Genomic DNA, 21,116 nt, shown 5'->3' on the forward strand with positions numbered 1-21,116 from the left:
TTCTGGCTCATAATGAACAAATTAAGCTTTAATTTCACAAAGACACTTTGTTTGACCCATGTACAGTTACCAGGTTTGGGAAGAATGGTCTGTCTGCGTCCTGCAAGACTACTACAAGTTACGCCTCGTTCAAGTATCCGGTGAAATGCTGAGGTCTTGCAACAGCTGGATGACTCATTCATACATTGTATTTGTTGTGTTTATTTAAAGTCCTGCAGCAACCCTACAACTACACCTGTCCTTACCCCTAAACCTAACCATAACCACCAAGATTAAAACTGAACATAGGCTATACTGCAACTTAAGCCTAGTGCACACTACACGACTTGCAGTTGGCGCCCTGCGACTCACAGTCTTGTTTTCCGCTTGCTGGTTCGCACACTACACAACTGATTGCAGACTGTGTGTACCATTTATACGACCATTTGTCCCCGACTGAGGCCATGTGTACACTGGTATTAAGATGCATTTTGTGATCTGATCACAAGTGTTCAAGTGAGACATATCACCACTTATGTTCTGATTTTGAGGAGAGAGTCTCTGTTATCCCCTGTATAGCTGCTTTAGTATCATGGACAGCTCCTGCGTATTACCAGCGAGGTGTCGCGCTAGGGAAAGTTGTCAGGCGGAAAGTGGTGACTACAGATAATTCCAACACAGGTTGGTGGACGGTGTGCGATGGACGCCCGACTTTTGGCACCTGGACAAGTGCAAGGAGGGCGTGGCACATCAACCACCTAGAGCTATCGGCTGTAATTCTAGCCTGAAAGTCTTTTCAGTCAGAAATAGTGAGCTGTCACATCCTAGTTTGCTCAGACAACATGACAGTTGTGGCATATATAAACCACCAAGGCAGAATTCATTCACTGCCTCTATTGAGACTGAAGCATTGCCTCCTCTTTTGGAGCGAGCATCATCTCCTCTCCCTGAGAGAGACATATGTCCCAGGCCGCGTGAATTATGGCACGGACCTACTGTCACACCAAGGTGTGATACCGGGTGAATGGAGACTTCATCCTCAAACTGTATTGAGGATTTGGGAAATATTCTGCAAAGCAGAAATCGATCTATTTGCCTCTGTGGAGAATGCCCACTGTCCCCTCTGGTATTTGAAGTCCCAAGCCCCACTGGGAACGGACACAATGGCACACAATTGGCTAGCGAAATGCAAATATGTGATTCCCCTGGTATGCCTGATTCACTCTGTCATATGCAAAGTCCGAGAAGACAAGGAAACGGTTCTATTAGTGCTCTCCTTCTGGCCAACACGAGGATCACTCACTACAGCATACTCATGTCGGTCGCTGATCCACAAGACTGTACCGCCATGTTTCCTCTCTGGGAAGATATGTCGTGTAGTGCGGAGTGATGGGATTCTGTTCTCCATAAGCGTAGCTACGCAATGTCAAGGGAACATCTCGGTTATGTACGTAACCTCGGTTCCCTGAGACGAAGGGAACAAGACATTACGAACGCTAGCTGCACTACAAGACTCACGAGCGATGTGCTCCTTGTTCTCAGTCAGAAATTCTGAGGAAATGGTATCTGTGCACCTGTTTTTATAGCGGACATTTTCACGCCAAAACAAGTGGGTCTCAAACACCATAGCCAATTTTAGAATATTGGTGTTCTTGTAGAGAGGTTTCAATTAGGTTGTGTAAGAAGGCACTCCCCATATGCGTTGCTAAGCAATGTCTCGTTCCCTTCGTCTCAGGGAACCAAGGTTACATATGTAACCGAGACGTTTTTTACTGCATGATAATGAGCAAAAAATGTAAAAGAAGAAAAAGAAAGTGCTTAAAACTGGTGCATTGTTTCTCTTTACTATATGCAAACATGACGTTTAGAGCAGAATTATGAGTTATTTTAGTGCAGTACCTGTAACTGAGCTGAATGGGCATGCTGCTCATATACAGGTGCATCTCAATAAATTAGAATGTCGTGGAAAAGTTCATTTATTCAGTAATTCAACTCAAATTGTGTATTAAATAAATTCAATGCACACAGACTGAAGTAGTTTAAGTCTTTGGTTCTTTTAATTGTGATGATTTTGGCTCACATTTAACAAAAACCCACCAATTCACTATCTCAAAAAATTAGAATATGGTGACATGCCAATCAGCTAATCAACTCAAAACACCTGCAAAGGTTTCCCGAGCCTTCAAAATAGTCGCTCAGTTTGGTTCACTAGGCTACACAATCATGGGGAAGACTGCTGATCTGACAGTTGTCCAGAAGACAATCATTGACACCCTTCACAAGGAGGGTAAGCCACAAACATTCATTGCCAAAGAAACTGGCTGTTCACAGAGTGCTGTATCCAAGCATGTTAACAGAAAGTTGAGTGGAAGGAGAATTGTCAAGCAAAATCGATTCAAGAATTTGGGTGAACTTCACAAGGAATGGACTGAGGCTGGGGTCAAGGCATCAAGAGCCACCACACACAGACATGTCAAGGAATTTGGCTACAGTTGTTGTATTCCTCTTGTTAAGCCACTCCTGAACCACAGACAATGTCAGAGGCGTATTACCTGGGCTAAGTAGAAGAAGAACTGGACTGTTGCCCAGTGGTCCAAAGTCCTCTTTTCAGATGAGAGCAAGTTTTGTATTTCATTTGGAAACCAAGGTCCTAGAGTCTGGAGGAAAGGTGGAGAAGCTCATAGCCCAAGTTGCTTGAAGTCCAGTGTTAAGTTTCCACAGTCTGTGATGATTTGGGGTGCAATGTCATCTGCTGGTGTTGGTCCATTGTGTTTTTTGAAAACCAAATCACTGCACCTGTTTCCCAAGAAATTTTGGAGCACTTCATGCTTCCTTCTGCTGACCAGCTTTTTAAAGATGCTGATTTCATTTTCCAGCAGGATTTGGCACCTGCCCACACTGCCAAAAGCACCAAAAGTTGGTTAAATGACCATGGTATTGGTGTGCTTGACTGGCCAGCAAACTCACCAGACCTGAACCCCATAGAGAATCTATGGGGTATTGTCAAGAGGAAAATGAGAAACAAGAGACCAAAAAATGCAGATGGGCTGAAGGCCACTGTCAAAGAAACCTGGGCTTCCATACCACCTCAGCAGTGCCACAAACTGATCACCTCCATGCCACGCCGAACTGAGGCAGTAATTAAAGCAAAAGGAGCCCCTACCAAGTATTGAGTACATATACAGTAAATGAACATACTTTCCAGAAGGCCAACAATTCACTAAAAATGTTTTTTTTTTATTGGTCTTATGATGTATTCTAATTTTTTGAGATAGTGAATTGGTGGGTTTTTGTTAAATGTGAGCCAAAATCATCACAATTAAAAGAACCAAAGACTTAAACTACTTCAGTCTGTGTGCATTGAATTTATTTAATACACGAGTTTCACAATTTGAGTTGAATTACTGAAATAAATGAACTTTTCCACGACATTCTAATTTATTGAGATGCACCTGTATGTGTCCCTGTTGCATTCGCTTTTAAAATGTTTAGATCATAAGCTTATGTCCCTTAAAATCGCAAATAACCAGCAAAAAACAACAACAAAAAAACAAACAACAACAAAAAAAAAAAAAAAAAAAAAAACGTCCATTACAGCTGTAATTAGTGTCATCCCGTCAATCGCCCAAAATGCATCTTAATTTTAAGATAACAAAAGATTTTAAGATAACAAAATTAATTCATAAACTCGCGCAGTTTATTCTTGATAACATGTCAACAAACATGAAAGAACGGCTCTCTCCCGTATTCGTGCTTATTGCACTTATTTGCACAGGAGAAAACACCTGATGATAAGTTGTCTCCATATCTAGCTGGTTTGAAATCTCTCATAGCTTCTGCTACTAGTCTCCATGTGTTGCAGGAGTGCGGGCACACTATAAGAGCGTTGGTCGTGAGACTTCTCATTGCAGACAAGTGGCCAACTCAAAACATAAAAAGAAGACAAGCTGGAGTCCTGCAGTGTACACTAGGCTTTAAATGTGCACTCAGTAACTTTTTTGTTTATGTCATCTTGGACTTTAATCGTACTGCCATATTAATAGGTGGCGACAGTGAAAAGAAACGTGATGAAAATGATGAGAAGAAACTATGCTAAGCTAATAGGCTAACCGGCTAGCTTGTGAGCTAACTGGAGAAAACAGAACAAATAAATGTTCAATTTAACCAGGTATATCCCAAGTTTAACAATATGATATGTGACATATAAAAGTTATTATTTGTCATATTTACATAGTTAAGACAACATGAATCATACGTTCTTTCAGCCAATACAACCGCGTTGTGATTCATGGGGGGCGTTACTTTCCCTGCGTTCCAAAAGAGATAAATCAGCCTTTGAAGGGCACTTCAAAGTGAGAACAGTCATGATAGTCATGTTGTAAGATCGCTTCAAAAAGAATTTCGAATAAGAACTTTATTTTTGAGCTTAACACCTTTCAGCCTTCCAAAGCACTCAGTTGATGTTCATTTTTTTGAAGAGAATTGGGCCAAGGGATAAATCACTTCTGAATGGAACGCATCCTTGGATTGTGGAGTTACTTAAATTGATGAGGCAACAGCACTCTCTATGTTTCAGTTTATGTATTACATTTCCATACAGTCCCAATGAATCATAACAGCAGCAGTGGCAGAGAGTCCTCGCCATAGTAATAAATACATAGACGCCTCATTACATCGTATTTCGTCAAATACATGTCGAACTTAATACGTCAACGCGTCCGCCATACTGGACCGGGCAAGACTGCACTGTAAAAAAATACAAGTAATCGGGGGAGCTGCGGTTTTTCTGGATAAAAAGCACAATAACGTTTACATTTCTCAGCCGATTTCAGTGGTTTATGATCTACATGGAGTACAAAAAATTTCTGTCTCCAGTTACTTAGAATCTCGATAGATATACTTGGAAAATTATTCATTATCATCAGGAATTGTGAAAACTCAAGCTTGTCAAGCATAGATTTAGCTTATTTTTCTTGGTTAATAATTGTGGAGACGTGCCTCATATAATATAATTTAATGTACATGAAATGTGAATAAAATTTTTTCATTGTGGAAATGGCTTTTTCTGTATTCAACCCCATAATTTTAGCTTTTCATGTGCTCCGGGTAAGAACAAAGCTTGTTCTCTTTGAAATACAAAAATAAATAGTGCATCTTTAAGTACTAATAATTGATCATCAAAATCAAAATCAGCAAATACAAATCAAATAGTGAGACACTGGCAGTCAGTCTGCTTTCTGTATTTTTATAGCAATAAAAGAAATTGTAGAATATAGTCAATAAAAAAGAAAATAGTAAATAAAATTGTGAGTAGTGAATAGTACAATAAAATTAGTATAATATAATACAATAGTATAATAATAATAGATTGATAATAGCAAATAGTATACGTAGTACAAAGAGTAGTATAATAGTCAATAATAAAGTAAATAAAATAGTGAGTAGTGAATAGTACAATAATATCTAATAATAATAGCATAATAGACTATATGGTATATCATCCATCAATCATCTATAATTGCTTATCCTTTGTAGGGTCGCGGGGGGCTAGAGCCGATCCCACCTGTACAAGTTATACTCTTCTTTAACAAAACGGGGATGGGAGCTAAAATCCTTGGAACAAAACTTTTTATGCACAGCTTTTTTTCTTGAGTTGCCACTCTGTCATTTAAGAGTGTTCAGTCTGGCAATGTGGTGCAGCCTTAGTTTGTGGAAGACAGACACAACTAATTACAAGACCAAAAAATGATGGTTGTCAACTGTTTCCTGAATGTGCTCTCTGAGAAAAAACACATCATCTGAATCAATATCAGCTCAGACAAACTGACTGATCAAGGACACTCTGACGGCTTTCCCCAATGATGACTGGCAAATAAATCGCTCAGCTGATCTCTAGAAGGTCATGCACTGTGTTCTTTGCCCTCCGTTCTCGGTCCTTCACATTCCTCATCTCTCGCTCCAGACTCTCCACCCTAACCAAGGCTTCACAGAGTCTGGCCTTTAGACCAGTAGGAGATGCAGGCAATGCATAGGAGTGTTCCTAGTAGAAATAAGGTTGAAAATGTTTAGAGTAATGTTTATATCACATCACTCACCGATATAGCTAATTTTTGAGCTGGAATGAAAACAGACCTTTTCTATGTGGATTTTTCACCGTTATGACTATGCAAAGGTACTCCGAAGGCTGCTTTCTTAAATATTTTTAACAAAGAACATTTGACATTATTATTATACATTGTCATCAAATTCTAGAAATGAACACTGAGAAAATAAAGAATAAATAAAAATAAAATAAATAGCTAAATAAGCATCAGTACTGTTTAATATCAGTCAAATGCTGATAATTAAAATAAAGAATAAACAAAATAAAACAAATAGCTAAAGAAACATCAGTACTGTTTAGTATCAGTCAAATGCTGACCATTTAAATAAAGAATAAATAAAAATAAAATAAATAGCTTAACATCAGTACTGTATGTTTAGTATAAGTCAACTGCTGACCATTTAAATAAAGAATAAAAATAAAATAAATAGCTAAATAAACATCAGTACTGTATGTTTAGTATCAGTCAATGGCTGACCATTTAAATAAAGAATAAATTAAAATAAAATAAATAGCTAAATAAACATCAGGGGCCGGTTGCAACAGCTATACGTATGTTACAACTTAGTCTAGTTGTGGCGTAAATGGGCACTAAGTCACAATTTACGCTCTACTAAATATTTGAGCGTTGCACTATTACATTTATGTAGGACATAACCCTACATATAAACTAAATATATATGGCAGCCTCCGACCAGGAGTAACTTATGGAATAAAAAAGCAGACTCATTTAATGACATCAATGAGCTCACGTTTTGGTTGATCAGTCCTTTAGACATATATGATGATGTTGGCATTTACACTCACTTACATTTACGAGAGAGAAAAAAAAAAAAAAAACTTACTTTTAAGCGGCTCTTCAGCATGAAACCGTTCTAACAGTGCCGTTTTTAGGGTGCATCGCTCGGTGTCAAGTTTCAACACATTCAATATATATATATATATATATATATATATATATATATATATATATATATATATATATAGGATTTTAAAATGAATAAATGTCTATTTTTCCAGTCTGTTGTATTAGTATTTATCACCCCTCATTTATATTAGATGCAGTTCCTATATATTATTATTTACACGGGGCAAATATACTATTTATTAAATCTACTTTTATTATGTATCCTATTTTAATGTCTGGAAAACCAGACTTTTAAATATCACATTTTATAAATGCAACGATTGGAATTGTTCGGTTGAAGGGGATACCAAACTGTGAATACTGAACAAAACAGTTTGGTGAATACATGTTTACACATTAACTTCCACTCAGCTGACAACAATGAAAGTAGCTACGTGATTACCTAGTTAGCTTTAAGTTGCCACGGAGAGTAAAAGATGGACTTAATTTACTTTCCAGCATTGCGTCTCACCAACTAGGTAACAGCGAAGCGTGAAATCAACACTCACCACACACAATCCACCACTGCACCATTGTCTGATGAGCTGCAAAAAGATGCTCTGATGTTTACCTTTCAATCTGCTACATTACTGACTGCACTGACAAACTATAGCTGGCTAACAGCAAACAGATGTGATAAACATGAGTGACATGGTTGTCAGGGACAGGGTTAACATTATATTAGTTATATAATACTATTAATATTTTTTATTAACTTTCAAGTATGCATTTCACAAACTAGTTAGCAATTTAACTAGAAGAGACTGCTCAAATCCACACCGGTTAACTCCACCCTGTAAACAGAGTCAGCTCTGTAAACAATGGAGTTGGAGTGCGCTCTGCTGGACAAACTACGCAATGACACCAATTCTAAAGCATTGTTTTCTGCATTATATGTTCTGGAAAAAAAGTTTTCATATTGGTAAAATATACGCAGATACCGATATCGGCCGATATATCGGTCGGGCACTAATCTGAACACAAATGAAGATTTTTAGAATAAGTTTTTGGATGGGTAAATCAATAGAATGGAAGCATCTGGAGCCTTATATATGGATTACTATTATCATGCCTAAAAATGATTTATGGACTTTGAAAATGTTGGTTGCTATCTCCTTCCATTCTAAGTCCCTCCACATCTGAAAACTTCTTCTAAAAATCTTAATTTGTGTTCAGATGAACAACAAAATTCATACATATAATAATCCTTTAATCTCATCACCCCTCAATCCCACTGCCATCACCGTGGGTTTGTGTGTGTCAGGGAAGCATATTCAACACCAGCATGTTTCAATGTATGCATGTGTATACATGAATGTGTCTGAAAATAGTGGCAGCGAGCGAGAGAGATTTGAATATGACCAGAGCCATGATGCTCACAATTGTTCAGGGGTTAACTAGTGAAAATACTCACAACATTAGGCAGAGGGGGTACAGACTCTTGGAAATGTAGAGAACAGTCCACTAACAGGGTCTCTTCAGCCTTCCTTGAGGCTTGTGTTGTCCTGGTTGCCACTGGCTAAAATGGAAAAAAATATATATATAAACGAGCCACGATTTGATGACAAGCGACCAAATCATTATAGCCTATCGATACACCTACTCTTTGGAGATGAGTCGGGAAACTGAAGACAGATGGTTTAGCTCCATCTCTCATCCTGACAGTCTGACCTGTCCTGTCAAAGTCCTCCGGCTTGAAGTGCTCACTGCATAGCACAGAGGACTCACTGGCTGAAAAAGCTTCCCTTCTTAAAGCTACTTCCCACTGCCTCCTCAACTGTTTCTCTTTCGGAAACCTTCAAAAAGTTTTAGAAAAGTTAGCTAGCCAACTAACTACAGTCAGATTTACAATATGTCAGTCTCTCAGCCGAAACGATTAGCTTGTCACAAAAGTCGGTTTGGAGAAAAACGGCAATATATATCAAAATTTCGATTATGGGCAATTTAGTTTATAATATAAACTATAATATAAGATGAGACTTTATAAGAAATCATGTAAACGTTATAAGTCTCAGCTTTTTTATCGCTAGCTATTAATAGTCTGACTCTGGTGGGCAACTAGTAAGCTTTCAACAATGTTATAATGACTAAATACAACCAGAAACAACTGTTCAGTCTTACCTATGGAAGGTAATCCCCCGAGATCTGGTTTGGATTGTGCGACGGTTTGTACAGCCCCAAGCTGCACACGAGTCGGGCATCTTTTCTCCAATACAGCTGCCTGAGAGTTATGGCAAGTTGCCCGATCCAATATGGCGACGACGTTGACGTACGATCCAGCGGCCAATGAGGCGTCTATTTTACATTTCTATGGTCCTCGCTGCAGACTGTAGCGCGATGATGTAGTTGATCTAATCCTCTGCGTAGTAGATACTGGTGACGTAGTGGATGTTTTGGTTTTTATGCGTTACACTGAGTACATTATTACTTAGTATTAAAGTATTACACTGAGGCATTTGTTTAATATAGCTTAGCTTTTAAAAATGGTAATAACCATGGATTTCGTAAATTACTTTTCCTTGTTTTTTCTCTGCACCCACAGAAAACAAATATCTAAATGAAGCAATATACTCCTCACTATAATGTGCTCCTCATTGTAACATCTCCTCCGCTGTACATAAATGCCATGGAGTGTATTTGTATACAGGGGCGTGTGTCTTTATACGCAATAAAGACAGAACAGAGCAGCGTGCATAGACTTTGAAGTGAACAGCTGGATTTATCTATTAATTTAATTTAATCGTTGTGGCCCTTTGCAGATTAATGTCATACAGTGATTTTATTTTAATTAATTTGCGCAGCCCTAATAAATGTGTGTGTTATATAAATATATACTTTATTAATTAATGACCGTTAAATACATTACAGCAATAAACCAAAACATTAAAATGTGAATACGCATGCGCATCCTCTACGTCACTAAAATCCAAAACGCATGGGATTAGATCCACTACGTCATTGCGCTACAGTCTGCAGAAAGGAGTACTTGGGTGGTTATGAAACGGAGGTAACCCCCAGCACACACTGTAACAGATCATCTCCTACGGCGAATGGGTATTGACAGTTTCTGCAGTTTGGACGGTTCTGATCCATTTTGGGTAAGTAAGAAACCGTTTCACAGCCACGAATTGCGTTTATCCGGTGAGATGTAGTTTTCAACAGACTGTAAAGGTTCGCCGGGTTTTTGTTGCACAGCAATATATACACTGGCTGTATCTCAAACTAGTGAGCTATCTACTTAGATAGTGGGTCTCATATGCGCTTTGGTTTATTTATTTTGAAGGTCAGAAAATGTTTGGGTATCAAAGACGCGCGCTTGAGTTTGACTCGCTTCGAACGCTTTTATGAGGGCCACAGTGCTGTCTAGGTAGACAGATAACTAGGGTTCGAGACACGACATCACTTGCTAAGCTAACCGGTTAGCTGGAAAGCACACCACCATGAATGCATGAAACTCAGTATGGACTTTCAGTCTGTTTTGCTCATAGCTCTTAATGACATTGTAACCGTCACTTTAAAAGCATTAGGGAAAATATATGTGATGTGTAACACTGACACCTGCTCACAGTGTTTTATCAGTGTAAATCAGAAGAGTTGACTACTTGATGATACACCGATCAGCCACAACATTAAAACCACCTGCCTAATATTGTGTAGGTCCCCCTAGTGCCGCCAACCCGCATCTCAAAATAGCATTCTGAGATGATATTCTTCAGACCACAATTGTTCAGGGTGATTATCTGAGTTACCATAGACTTTGTCATTTCCAAACAGTCTGGCCATTCTCTGTTGACCTCTCTCATCAACAAGGCGTTTCCATCCACAGAACTGCCGCTCACTGGATGTTTTTTGTTTTTGGCACCATAAATTCTAGAGACTGTTCTGCGTGAAAATCCCAGGAGATCAACAGTTACAGAAACACTCAAACCAGCCCGTCTGGCACCAACAATCATCCATGCGATTTCCTAATCAGCCAATAGTGTGGCAGCAGTGCAGTGCAGTGTATAATATCAGGCAGATATGGGTCAGGAGCTTCAGTTAATGTTCACATCAAACATCAGAATGGGGAAAAAATGTGATCTCAGTGATTTGAACTGTGGCATGATTGTTGGTGTCAGATGGGCTGGTTTGAATAGTTCTGTAACTGCTGATCTCCTGGGATTTTCACACACAACAGTCTCTAGAATTTACTCAGAATGGTGCCAAAAACAAAAAACATGGATGGAAATGCCTTGTTGATGAGAGAGGTCAACAGAGAATGGCCAGACTGGTTCGAACTGACAAAGTCTATGGTAACTCAGATAACCGCTCTGTACAATTGTGGTGAGAAGAATATAATCTCAGAATGCTATTCTGAGATGCGGGTTAGCGCTGTTTGGGCAGCACGAGGAGGACCTGCACAGTATTAGGCAGGTGGTTTTAATGTTGTGGCTGGTCGATGTATGACTTGTTTGTTTTTTGGTTAGCTAATGCCTCAAATTCCAGCTAATTTACATTAGACAAGGTAGATAATTATTAGTTACATTCAGACAGAATTAAATTAATTGATGTTTAATAGTTTATATTCCAGTTTGTGGAAGGTTTACTTCTGATATGTCAATGGATTGCAAGATGTTGTCTGACAGATACAGACAGTAGGTTAAATTTTGTCCTTCAGGATAAGAGGGGCAAAACATTGAATTATGAATCATACTAAAAAATGACTGAATACCAAGAAAGTGTGTTGTATGTTTTCTTGAAATGCTGTCATCTGCTTTGTGTTTGCATTGTTACTCTTTTGTTTGCCCGATCACAAAGTGCTGTGAGAGATTAGAAGATTTTTAAAGTTTTATTTATATACACTGGCAGCCAAAAGTTTGGAATAATGTACAGATTTAGCTGTTTCTGAAGGAAATTGGTACTTTAATTCACCAAAGTGGCATTCAGCTAATCAAAGTATAGTCAGGACATTACTGATGTAAAAAACAGCACCATCACTGTTTGAAAAAAGTCATTTTTGATCAAATCTAGACAGACCCCATTTCCAGCAGCCATCACTCCAACACCTTATCCTTGAGTAATCATGCTAAATTGCTAATTTGGTTGTAGAAAATCACTTGTTATTATATCAAACACTGCTGAAAGCTATTTGGTTCATTAAATGAATCTTAACATTGTCTTTGTGTTTGTTTTTGAGTTGCACAGTATGGAATAGACTGGCATGTCTTAAGGTCAATATTAGGTCAAAAATGGCAAAAAAAAAAAGAAACAGCTTTCTCGAGAAACCCGTCAGTCAATCACTGTTTTTTCAAAGAAAAAGCCACTTTTGAAACAGAAAACAAAAATAAAAGGTTAGAGTGGGCAAAGAAACACAGACATTGGACAACAGATAACTGGAAAAGAGTGTTATGGATCTTAACCCCATTGAGCTTTTGTGGGATCAGCTAGACTGTAAGGTGCGTGAGAAGTGCCTCGACAAGACAGCCACATCTATGGAAAGTGCTACAGGAAGGGTGGGGTGAAATGTCATCTGAGTATCTGGACAGACTGACAGCTAGAATGCCAAGGATCTGCAAAGCTGTCATTGCTGCATGTGCAGGATTTTTTGAGAACACTTTTAAGTTCTGAACATTTTTTTTTTCAAATTGTAATAGTAATTTTTCATGTTATTAATGTCCTGACTATACATTGTGATCAGTTGAATGCCACTTTGGTGAATAAAAGTAAAAAAAACTTTTGGCCGCCAGTGTATAAAGTCATGTGGTGAATCTTGAAAGCTTTCAAGTACAGGTCATATTTTACCCCAAAATAAATAGAAAAAAATATGAGTATGATATATAAATATTTTAAATAACATATTGAAATTGTTAATAATATATTTAAAGGACATTTCTTATTTATCACTTGATTTATGTCCTTGAAATTTTCTTGACCGGTTTTGTGAGACTCACCCCATTAGAGCCATTATAGATTAAATGTTAAATGCATTTACTTTGACATTTCAAATGTAATGAAAATCATATTTCATGTCCTTGTCTTGAAAATAAATAAATAAAATAAGCACTTTATTTATTGATATGTTCCTGTTTTCGTCTCAGGACATGATAATGCAAAGAAGTGCACCCAACAGAGAAAACTGATTTGATTTTCATTGTAATGAAAGGTTCAGCATTCTTTAGCAATGTACTGTTGTCACTGCTTAAAAGAGACTTATTTTGGCAAGAAGTATGCTGAAGACACTCTGGTATGCTCCAAAGCACAGAAAAAGTTATTTTCTTGGTTCTTTGAAAAATCCACTCAAGACAGAGTTCTGAAGTGTTTGTTCTTCTCAGTTCCTTGCACACATCATTAGGTCTTTGTGTGCTTTGTCAGTCAACAAAGTCTGAACACTTGGTCATCTCCAGTTGTTACTTTGTTTCTATGTTTCGTCAAAGGAATCTTCTTTCTTATGGAATAGTATGGAACCCCCTTTTGTCCTTCTATGTTTTCAGGATTGGAACCGGACATGGCAAACACCCAATCCAGACCTGACACCATGTTACCAGAACACAGTGCTGGTTTGGATACCATGCCTCTACCTCTGGCTGTTAGCACCATTCTACATCCTATACCTCAAAACCCATGACCATGGATACATATGCATGACACACCTCAATAGAGCCAAAACAGTGAGTAGTAGAAAACAGGCTTCTGGTTGTTTTTGCATTCAATAACGCAACAAAACTATTCACGTTTTATCTAGTGGCTTTCTTTGCGAGTGTATTCCCTGATAACTCTGCCAAGTCAAAAGCTGTTTCAAGGTCATGTGACTCTCCCCCTAAAGGTTATTGGGTTTGCCCTATGGCTTATCTGCTGGGCAGATGTTTTCTACTCTTTCTGGGAAAGAAGCCAAGGTGCTGCCATTGCTCCTGTCTACCTGGTCAGCCCCACAGTGCTTGGCATTACAATGGTGAGACCTGTTCTTTCACAAAATGAAGTGCTCAATAAAACTACTTTGCTTGTAGATTATTTTTCTCGCTCTGATTTCATATTCAAATTTACATGAGCTTGTTCCTCATTGCCTATGACATGGAAAGTAAAACTAGACCTACAATCATGCTCTGGGTCAGATTTTAGTTTATAGTTAGATAATTTGTCTGTGCAGTATCTTTTATTAGCCTGACATTTACAAAACTGTAGTGTTTAATTTCTGTCTTTATGTGTGTTTCAGTTGCTGGCTACATTCTTTATCCAGAATGAGCGGATGAAGGGGGTCCAGTCATCAGGGGTGATGCTCAATTTTTGGCTGGTCACCATAGTGTGCGCTACTGTCACCTTTCGCTCCAAGATTCTTCATGCACTTAATGAAGTAAATATGATTTCTATTTTTTTGTTTAAACAAATGCTCACACGCTTATTTGAACGTGTGCTCTGATACTCCTTTTACACTGAAATGCACAACTAATCAAATTAAAATCATGATATGCCCTAGTGTGATTATTAAACTGTGAAATGCTGCAATCTTAGTCTGTATGAGCTGCATGAGCTTTAAATGAATGTATGAAGCAGACCGCTCATAAACTGGAAACCCCACAGACTATGAGAATCATTCTCGTTGTATGAGAGATGACAGAGCAGAGCACTAATCCACTCTGAAGTGTTATTTTGATATAATTTGTATAATTAAATCACAGCATTTGCACTTTAACGATCACATTGGGCCATGTAGTGAACTGTTTATCCAGAGAGGTTAAACTTCCGTCAAAAATACATGTCAAAGTAAAAGCACGATTCATAATAAAAGCTAAACGCCTGAAATTTAAGAAGTTACAACAGAAATATATTATAACTGTATAGTAAAATGTAATCCTCACTATAGAAATATTTATAATAATAATAATAATAAATAATGATTGTATTAATAATAAAAAATAAGCAATATATCACAAGCCAGAGTGCTTAATAAAAGTTTGTTAAAAATGCAATGGTATATTGATAAGTAATTGTTCTATATTTAACTTGTTAAAAGTTTTTAAAAGTTTAAGGAAGATATTTTGATTAGACACCATTTTGATAATTAAATGAAATTAAACTTTAAAACATGGAATTATGGAAAAATAATTAAAAAAAGGAAAACAGATTTCAGTAGGGCCCTGCTTAAAAACAAACAAGTGTTAGAAACACTTGAAGGAAACATGCATATCTTTTATTATTTACATTGAAATTTAATTTTAAATAGGCTAAAAGAGTGCGTTCAAAAGCACATTATCATATTAGCACATTTTTTTCTGTGGTATCGAAATTGGTATCGAGAACTGAAATTATCACTCGTACCGATTACTGAAATTTTGGTACCGTGACAACGCGCGCTCTCTCTATCTCTCTCTCTCTCTGAGAGAGAGAGAGAGAGAGAGATAGATGGATAATAGTGCTATCAGTCGATTACAATTTTTTAAAATATTTTGTTAATTGCGATTTATTGCATATTTTGAAAGTGCTAAAATTTGACTATATGTACTTCTTTTCCTGTCAAAATGCATTTCTTTCTTTCTTTCTTAGGAAATAAAACAAAATAATATGTAACAATATAATGCTTTATTAACATTTTCCAAACAAAGCCTTCCACAGTATAAAGATAGAAATGCACTAAAATAGCACCAATTCAAGAAACTTTTTATTTTATTTATTATTTTCTCCCCTTTTTCTCCCCAATTTGACATGCCCAATTCCCAATGTGCTCTAAGTCTTTGTGGTGGCGTAGTGACTCGCCTCAATCCGGGTGGCGGAGGACGAATCTCGTTGCCTCCGCATCTGAGACAGTCAATCCACGCATTTTTTCACTTTACTTGTTGAGCGTGTTACCGCGGAGACATAGCACATGTGGAGGCTCATGCTATTCTCCGTGGCATCCACGCACAACTCGCCACGCGCCCCACTGAGAGCGAGAACAACATTATAGTGACCACGAGGAGCTTAACCCAACGTGACTCTACCCACCCTAGCAACCGGGCCAATTGGTTGCTTAGGAGGCCTGACTGGAGTCACTCGGCTCGTCCCGGCAATTCAAGAAACATTAAACTTTTCCCAAAGTTTAAGGGGAGGTTGACTAATTGAAAGAACTAGTCCTCACATACAGCTCTGTTAAAAAGCATTTGCCCCCTTCCTGATTTCTTCTGTTTTTGTGTATATCTCATACTAAATTGTTTTAGATCTTCAAACGATATATAACATAAAACAAAGGCAACCTGAGTAAACACAAAATACAGTTTTCATATATATATTTTTTTATTGAAGCAAAAAAGTTATCCAACACCTTTATCACCCATATGAAAAACGAACTGCCCACTTAAACTTAATAGCTGGTTGTGCCAACTTTAGCAGCAACAACTGCAACCAAATGCTTCCGATAACTGGAGATCAGTCTTTCACAATGCTGTGGTGGAATTTTGGCCCACTCTTCTTTGCAGACCTGCTTAAGTTCAGCCACATTGGAGGGTTTGAGCATGAACTGCCAGTTTAAGGTCCGGCCAAAGCATCTCAATTGGGGTCAAGTCAGGACTTTCACTAGGCCACTCCAAAACTAAAATTTTTCTTCTTTTGAGCCATTCAGGGGTGGACTTACTCCTGTGCTTTGGATCATTGTCTTTCTGCATAATCCATTTGCGCTTGAGCTTCAACTCGCTGACTGATGACTGGACATTCTCTTTGAGGATTTTCTGGTAGAGAGCAGAATTCATGTTTCCCTCAATTATTGCAAGTCGCCCTGGCCCTGAAGCAGCAAAGCATCCCCACACCATCACATTACCACCACCATGCTTGACCGTAGGTATGATGTTCTTTTTGTGGAATTCTGCGTTTGATTTACACCAGATGTAACGGGACACCTGTCTTCCAAACAGTTCCACTTTCAACTCATCAGTCTACAGAATATTCTCCCAAAAGGATTGAGGACCATCAAGGTGTGTTTTGGCAACATATAGATGAGCCTTTATGTTTTTCTGGGTTAGTAGTGGTTTTCGCCTCGCCACCCTTCCATTGATGGCATTCTTGGCCAGTGTCTTTCTGATAGTGGAGTCATTAACAGTGACCTTTATTGATGCGAGAGAGGCTTGCAGTTCCTTGGATGATGTTCTTGGGTTTTTTGTGACTTTCTGGATGAGTCATCGCTGTGCTCTTGGAGGAATTTTGGAAGGTTGGCCACTTCTAGGAAGGTTCACTATTGTGCCAAGTTGTCTCCATATGGAGGTGATGTATCTCACTGTGGTTCTTTGGAGTCCCAGAGCCTCTGAAATAGCTTTGTAACCCTTCCCAGACTGATGTATTCAATCACCTTTTTCCTCATCATTTCTGGAATTTCTTTCAACTTTGGCATAGTGTGCTACTGGGTGAGACCTTTTAGCCAACTTCATGCTGCTGAAAATGTTCTATTTAGGTGATGATTTGATTGAAAAGGGCTGGCAGTAATGAGGCCTGGGTGTGTCTAGTCCAGCTGAACCCCATTATGAATGCAGTTTCATAGATTTGGGAATTTAGTAACTAAGGGGGCAAATACATTTCACACAGGCCCATTTGGTATTGGATAACTTTTTTGCTTCAATAAATAACATTATCATTTAAAAACTGTATTTTGTGTTTACTCAGATTGCCTGTGTTTTATGTTAGATTACGTTTAGTATACACAGAAACAGAAAAAATCAGGATAGGGGCAAATACTTTTTCACAGCACTGTAGGTTGCATATTCATTACAATGCACATTAAATCCCCTAAACTCTCATACTCCACAATATTAATCAGCCGGCAGCTGCTTTGCTACAGCAATCGTGAAGCCACGTTCATGATTTGCGTGAGGGCGTCAACGCTTTGAACTCCACATGAACACTTTGAACGCCACATGAAAAGTGCCGGCAGACAAAAACGCATTTTGGTAATAGTTAAGACTTGCTGTGCTTTTGTGATAATTAAAATTCGCCTTAAATTGCCTAAAAAAGACTTGATTTCTACCACAAGTCTCATCTGGGCTTGTTTTGTACATCAAATAGCATTAAGAGTCCTGTCTCCATAATTTTATCACTGACACTGAATCACTGCTGTTTGTGTTTGTGGTGGAACATTACAAAGGTTCAGCCCTTCTAAACAGTGTTTATGCTTGTTTATGCTTTATTAACAGTAAATGCGTTAATTGCGATTAAAAGTTTTTTTTACACGTTAAACTTTAATGAATCGCATGCATTAACATGATAATTTTGACAGCTCTAAAATATATATATATGTATTTATATATTGCATTATTGCAAAAACTAAATATCAATATACTAAAAGCTTGTTTGTTCATATGATCTTTCCTTTCAGCCTTCCAGTGTGGATGTGTTCAGATATACCACCTTCTACATATATTACGCCTTGCTGCTCATCTCACTGATCTTGTCCTGCTTGTCCGACCAGCCTCCACTCTTTTCACAGGCTGTCAAAGACTTAGTTAGTGAACTTTATAGAACTTTCAGATTTTTCTTTTATGTTAATAATAGAAATATAATTTCTGAGCATTGAATAACTGAGCAGTACTCTGAATTATTATACTGTTAAATTGTGTACAGAATCCATGTCCAGAGTCGGGAGCTTCCTTCCTGTCCAAGATCACTTTCTGGTGGATCACAGGGTGAGCAAAATGATTGACTGGATTTATAACAGCACTTTTTAGAGAAGAGTCCAGCTTGCATCATTTTCTGATTCTTTTCTTACCTCTTTTCGACATTATTTCCTCTCCTCTTTCTACTGTCTGAATCAATAAAATGGGCAAAAAGGAACTGAATGATTGTGATTACTTTTGCTTATGTTTGAAGGTTGTATTCAGGCTGGATCTGGATTTTTGATAGTGAGTTAACTTCAAGAAAGAGTGTCTTTCTTGTCTTGACAGGTTGATGGTTAAGGGTTATAAAAGGCCTCTGGAGGAGAAGGATCTGTGGTCGCTCAACTCGGAGGATAAATCTCAGAGAGTGGTGCCACAGCTGGTGCGGTGCTGGGACCAAGAATGCCACAAGGTCAAAAGGTCAGATTCAAAAGAGTATTTTTTTATTTATTTTTTTCTTCAAGGATACAAGGATAAGTCTGTGAATTTAAATGTACTAATCCTCTGTTTGGGTTATTGTTTTTATTAGGTCAGTAGATAAGACCCTCTACTCCCCAAAACGGGCAGCAAATCAAGAAAAGAAGGATGGACAACCAATAGAAGAGTCAGAGATTCTGCTTGTGAAAACCCTTCAGAAAACTGGCGAGCCTTCTCTCTTCTGCGCTCTCTGCCGAACTTTTGGACCATACTTTCTTATCAGCTCTCTTTATAAGATTGCACATGACATCCTAATGTTTGTCGGACCTGAGATTCTCAGGTATGACCCTCCATCTTTCTGTAAGACCTCTGTGTAAGATGAATGCAAATGCAAATAACTATTAAATTGTTCATAGTTAAAATAGCATAACACTAATGATCTTATCAACTTTTTAAAGGGAAGAGAAAAGGCTTCCCATATCTTTTGTTGTTGTTTACTTCAAAGGTCAGTGTGCAGTAAAAGGCAGAACCAACATAGATAGGTTGCATGACATATTTTAAAGAATTTCAATATTTAACCATGGACCAACCATTTTTATCATACTTTTGTACGATAAACAATTTTGGTTCTGTGTTGTCACCACTGGATGTCCAATGTAAAATCTTGGTCATGAAGTAAAACCAGTTGATAACCAATGGTCTAGAGTGATAATACTGTACAGAGGAAAGGCCAAGCGTTCCCTCTCTGCTTCCACAGTCATACGGTTTGAAATAACTTTTAACTCTGAGGGAAGGCTACACTTTCAAAACAGCAGCTGTGACCCTCTTAAAAGAGCTCCCGTGTAGAGTTTGTTTTGGCATGCTGAAAATTGTGTCGTCAAATTGTGCAGTGGACCATGTTCAAATCCTCTCTAATCCTCTGAAAGTAATACCGTAATACTTGTCACCTGCCTCAGTGTGCCTTTAACCAGTTAGCCCACTTTTCACGTAATTGAATCCAGTAGAACTGCATTCTGCTTAGGCTAACAGGATTGATGTTTTAATCAATGCTCACGTAAACTTGGTCTTCTGTATCTTAGGCTGCTGATCCAGTTTGTGAATGATTCCAGTGCCCCCTCGTGGCATGGCTACTTCTACACCACCCTGTTGTTTGTTTGTACCTGTGTGCAAACCCTCATTCTGCAGAAGTATTTCCACGTTTGCTTTGTGACTGGTATGAGGTTACGTACGGCCATTGTTGGTGCTGTATACAGGAAGGTAAATGGTCTCTCTGTATCTGTGTGTCTAAAGTGTGTGTAACAGGGTGTAAACAGGTGTTTTGCAAATTTGAAGATGATTTTCCAGGGGGAACATCATTTAGCTATACCTTGTAAAATAGTAAAATGTATAACTTGAATATATCACTTAGGATAAAAGCATCTGTAAAATGCCAAAGCAAATGCATATAGAGAAAGATTCGTAACTGACAGACGCTGTTTTATTGTTAATAGCATGCTTTAAACGGTCATATCAAAAGGAATCAAACTTTTCATTAGAGAGAAGAGTTAATTGTACTGTGTAAACATACTGAACTGAAAGCTTCTTACCAATCCCAAAATTTAAACTAAGCTGGAAAATCTGCTCAATTAATTACATTACATTTACTCGTCAACAATGCCTAGTCAATGATCAGAATCTGTCTTGGACTTTTCAGAGACAGAAACTTTTAAATATTGTCCTTTATTTTGTCAAGGCCTTGGTCATTACCAACGCTGCTCGTCGCACATCCACTGTGGGAGAGATCGTGAATCTAATGTCAGTGGACGCTCAGCGGTTCATGGACCTCATCACCTATATCAACATGATCTGGTCGGCACCTTTGCAGGTTATCCTGGCCCTCTACTTCCTGTGGCAGGTATGTGCCCACACAACTGGGTCTTTCTGTAAACAGGGTGTCCACGGGTCCTTTAAAAGTCTTAAATAACTTAAATAAATTACAAGAAGTCTTAAATTTCTTTTGCTGAGTTCTTAAATTTTGGGGCGTGAATAGAGGAGACGCTGAAAACAGCAGAATCTGCATGAGTCAAAACCATTCTCTCTCTCTCTCTCTCTCTCTCTCTCTCTCTCTCTCTCTCTCTCTCTCTCG

General features: G+C 38.2%; 2 protein-coding genes across 4 annotated transcripts in view; one reads left to right on the plus strand and one right to left on the minus strand.

The window, feature by feature from the left end:
• Positions 1 to 5,041: 5,041 nt before the first annotated feature.
• LOC127451129 (THAP domain-containing protein 6-like) lies at positions 5,042 to 9,241 on the minus strand. Its single transcript, XM_051715570.1, has 4 exons — positions 9,111 to 9,241; positions 8,593 to 8,785; positions 8,404 to 8,508; positions 5,042 to 6,019 (listed from the first exon to the last, which is right to left on the minus strand). Exons 1-4 carry the CDS (start codon positions 9,188 to 9,190, stop codon positions 5,861 to 5,863), a joined length of 537 nt encoding a protein of 178 aa, XP_051571530.1. The 5' UTR covers positions 9,191 to 9,241; the 3' UTR covers positions 5,042 to 5,860.
• Positions 9,242 to 9,952: 711 nt separating this feature from the next.
• Positions 9,953 to 21,116, plus strand: part of abcc1 (ATP-binding cassette, sub-family C (CFTR/MRP), member 1) — a 45,371-nt gene continuing 34,207 nt past the window's right edge. For all 3 annotated transcript variants that reach the window (XR_007899062.1, XM_051715559.1, XM_051715558.1), the window contains exons 1-10: positions 9,953 to 10,087; positions 13,460 to 13,636; positions 13,792 to 13,917; positions 14,179 to 14,316; positions 18,298 to 18,423; positions 18,543 to 18,604; positions 18,863 to 18,994; positions 19,104 to 19,331; positions 20,071 to 20,248; positions 20,724 to 20,885. Coding sequence is in view for 2 of the 3 variants with exons in the window: in XM_051715559.1 (XP_051571519.1) it covers positions 10,040 to 10,087; positions 13,460 to 13,636; positions 13,792 to 13,917; positions 14,179 to 14,316; positions 18,298 to 18,423; positions 18,543 to 18,604; positions 18,863 to 18,994; positions 19,104 to 19,331; positions 20,071 to 20,248; positions 20,724 to 20,885 (1,377 nt within the window). In the remaining variant the exon portion in view is untranslated. The remainder of the gene's footprint in view (positions 10,088 to 13,459; positions 13,637 to 13,791; positions 13,918 to 14,178; positions 14,317 to 18,297; positions 18,424 to 18,542; positions 18,605 to 18,862; positions 18,995 to 19,103; positions 19,332 to 20,070; positions 20,249 to 20,723; positions 20,886 to 21,116) is intronic.

The sequence above is a fragment of the Myxocyprinus asiaticus genome, chromosome 14, assembly GCF_019703515.2.
Source record: "Myxocyprinus asiaticus isolate MX2 ecotype Aquarium Trade chromosome 14, UBuf_Myxa_2, whole genome shotgun sequence".
NCBI classification, from domain to species: domain Eukaryota; kingdom Metazoa; phylum Chordata; class Actinopteri; order Cypriniformes; family Catostomidae; genus Myxocyprinus; species Myxocyprinus asiaticus.

Bases quoted from the DNA above. Each gene is read 5' to 3' on its own strand.
- LOC127451129 (XM_051715570.1), bottom strand. From the start codon at position 9,190: ATGCCCGACTCGTGTGCAGCTTGGGGCTGTACAAACCGTCGCACAATC. The intron at 8,786-9,110 runs GTAAGACTGAAC...AACTTTTTGAAG, and splicing joins CGGGGGATTACCTTCCATAG to GTTTCCGAAAGAGAAACAGT. The intron at 6,020-8,403 runs GTGAGTATTTTC...TATTTCTACTAG, and splicing joins TACCCCCTCTGCCTAATGTT to GAACACTCCTATGCATTGCC.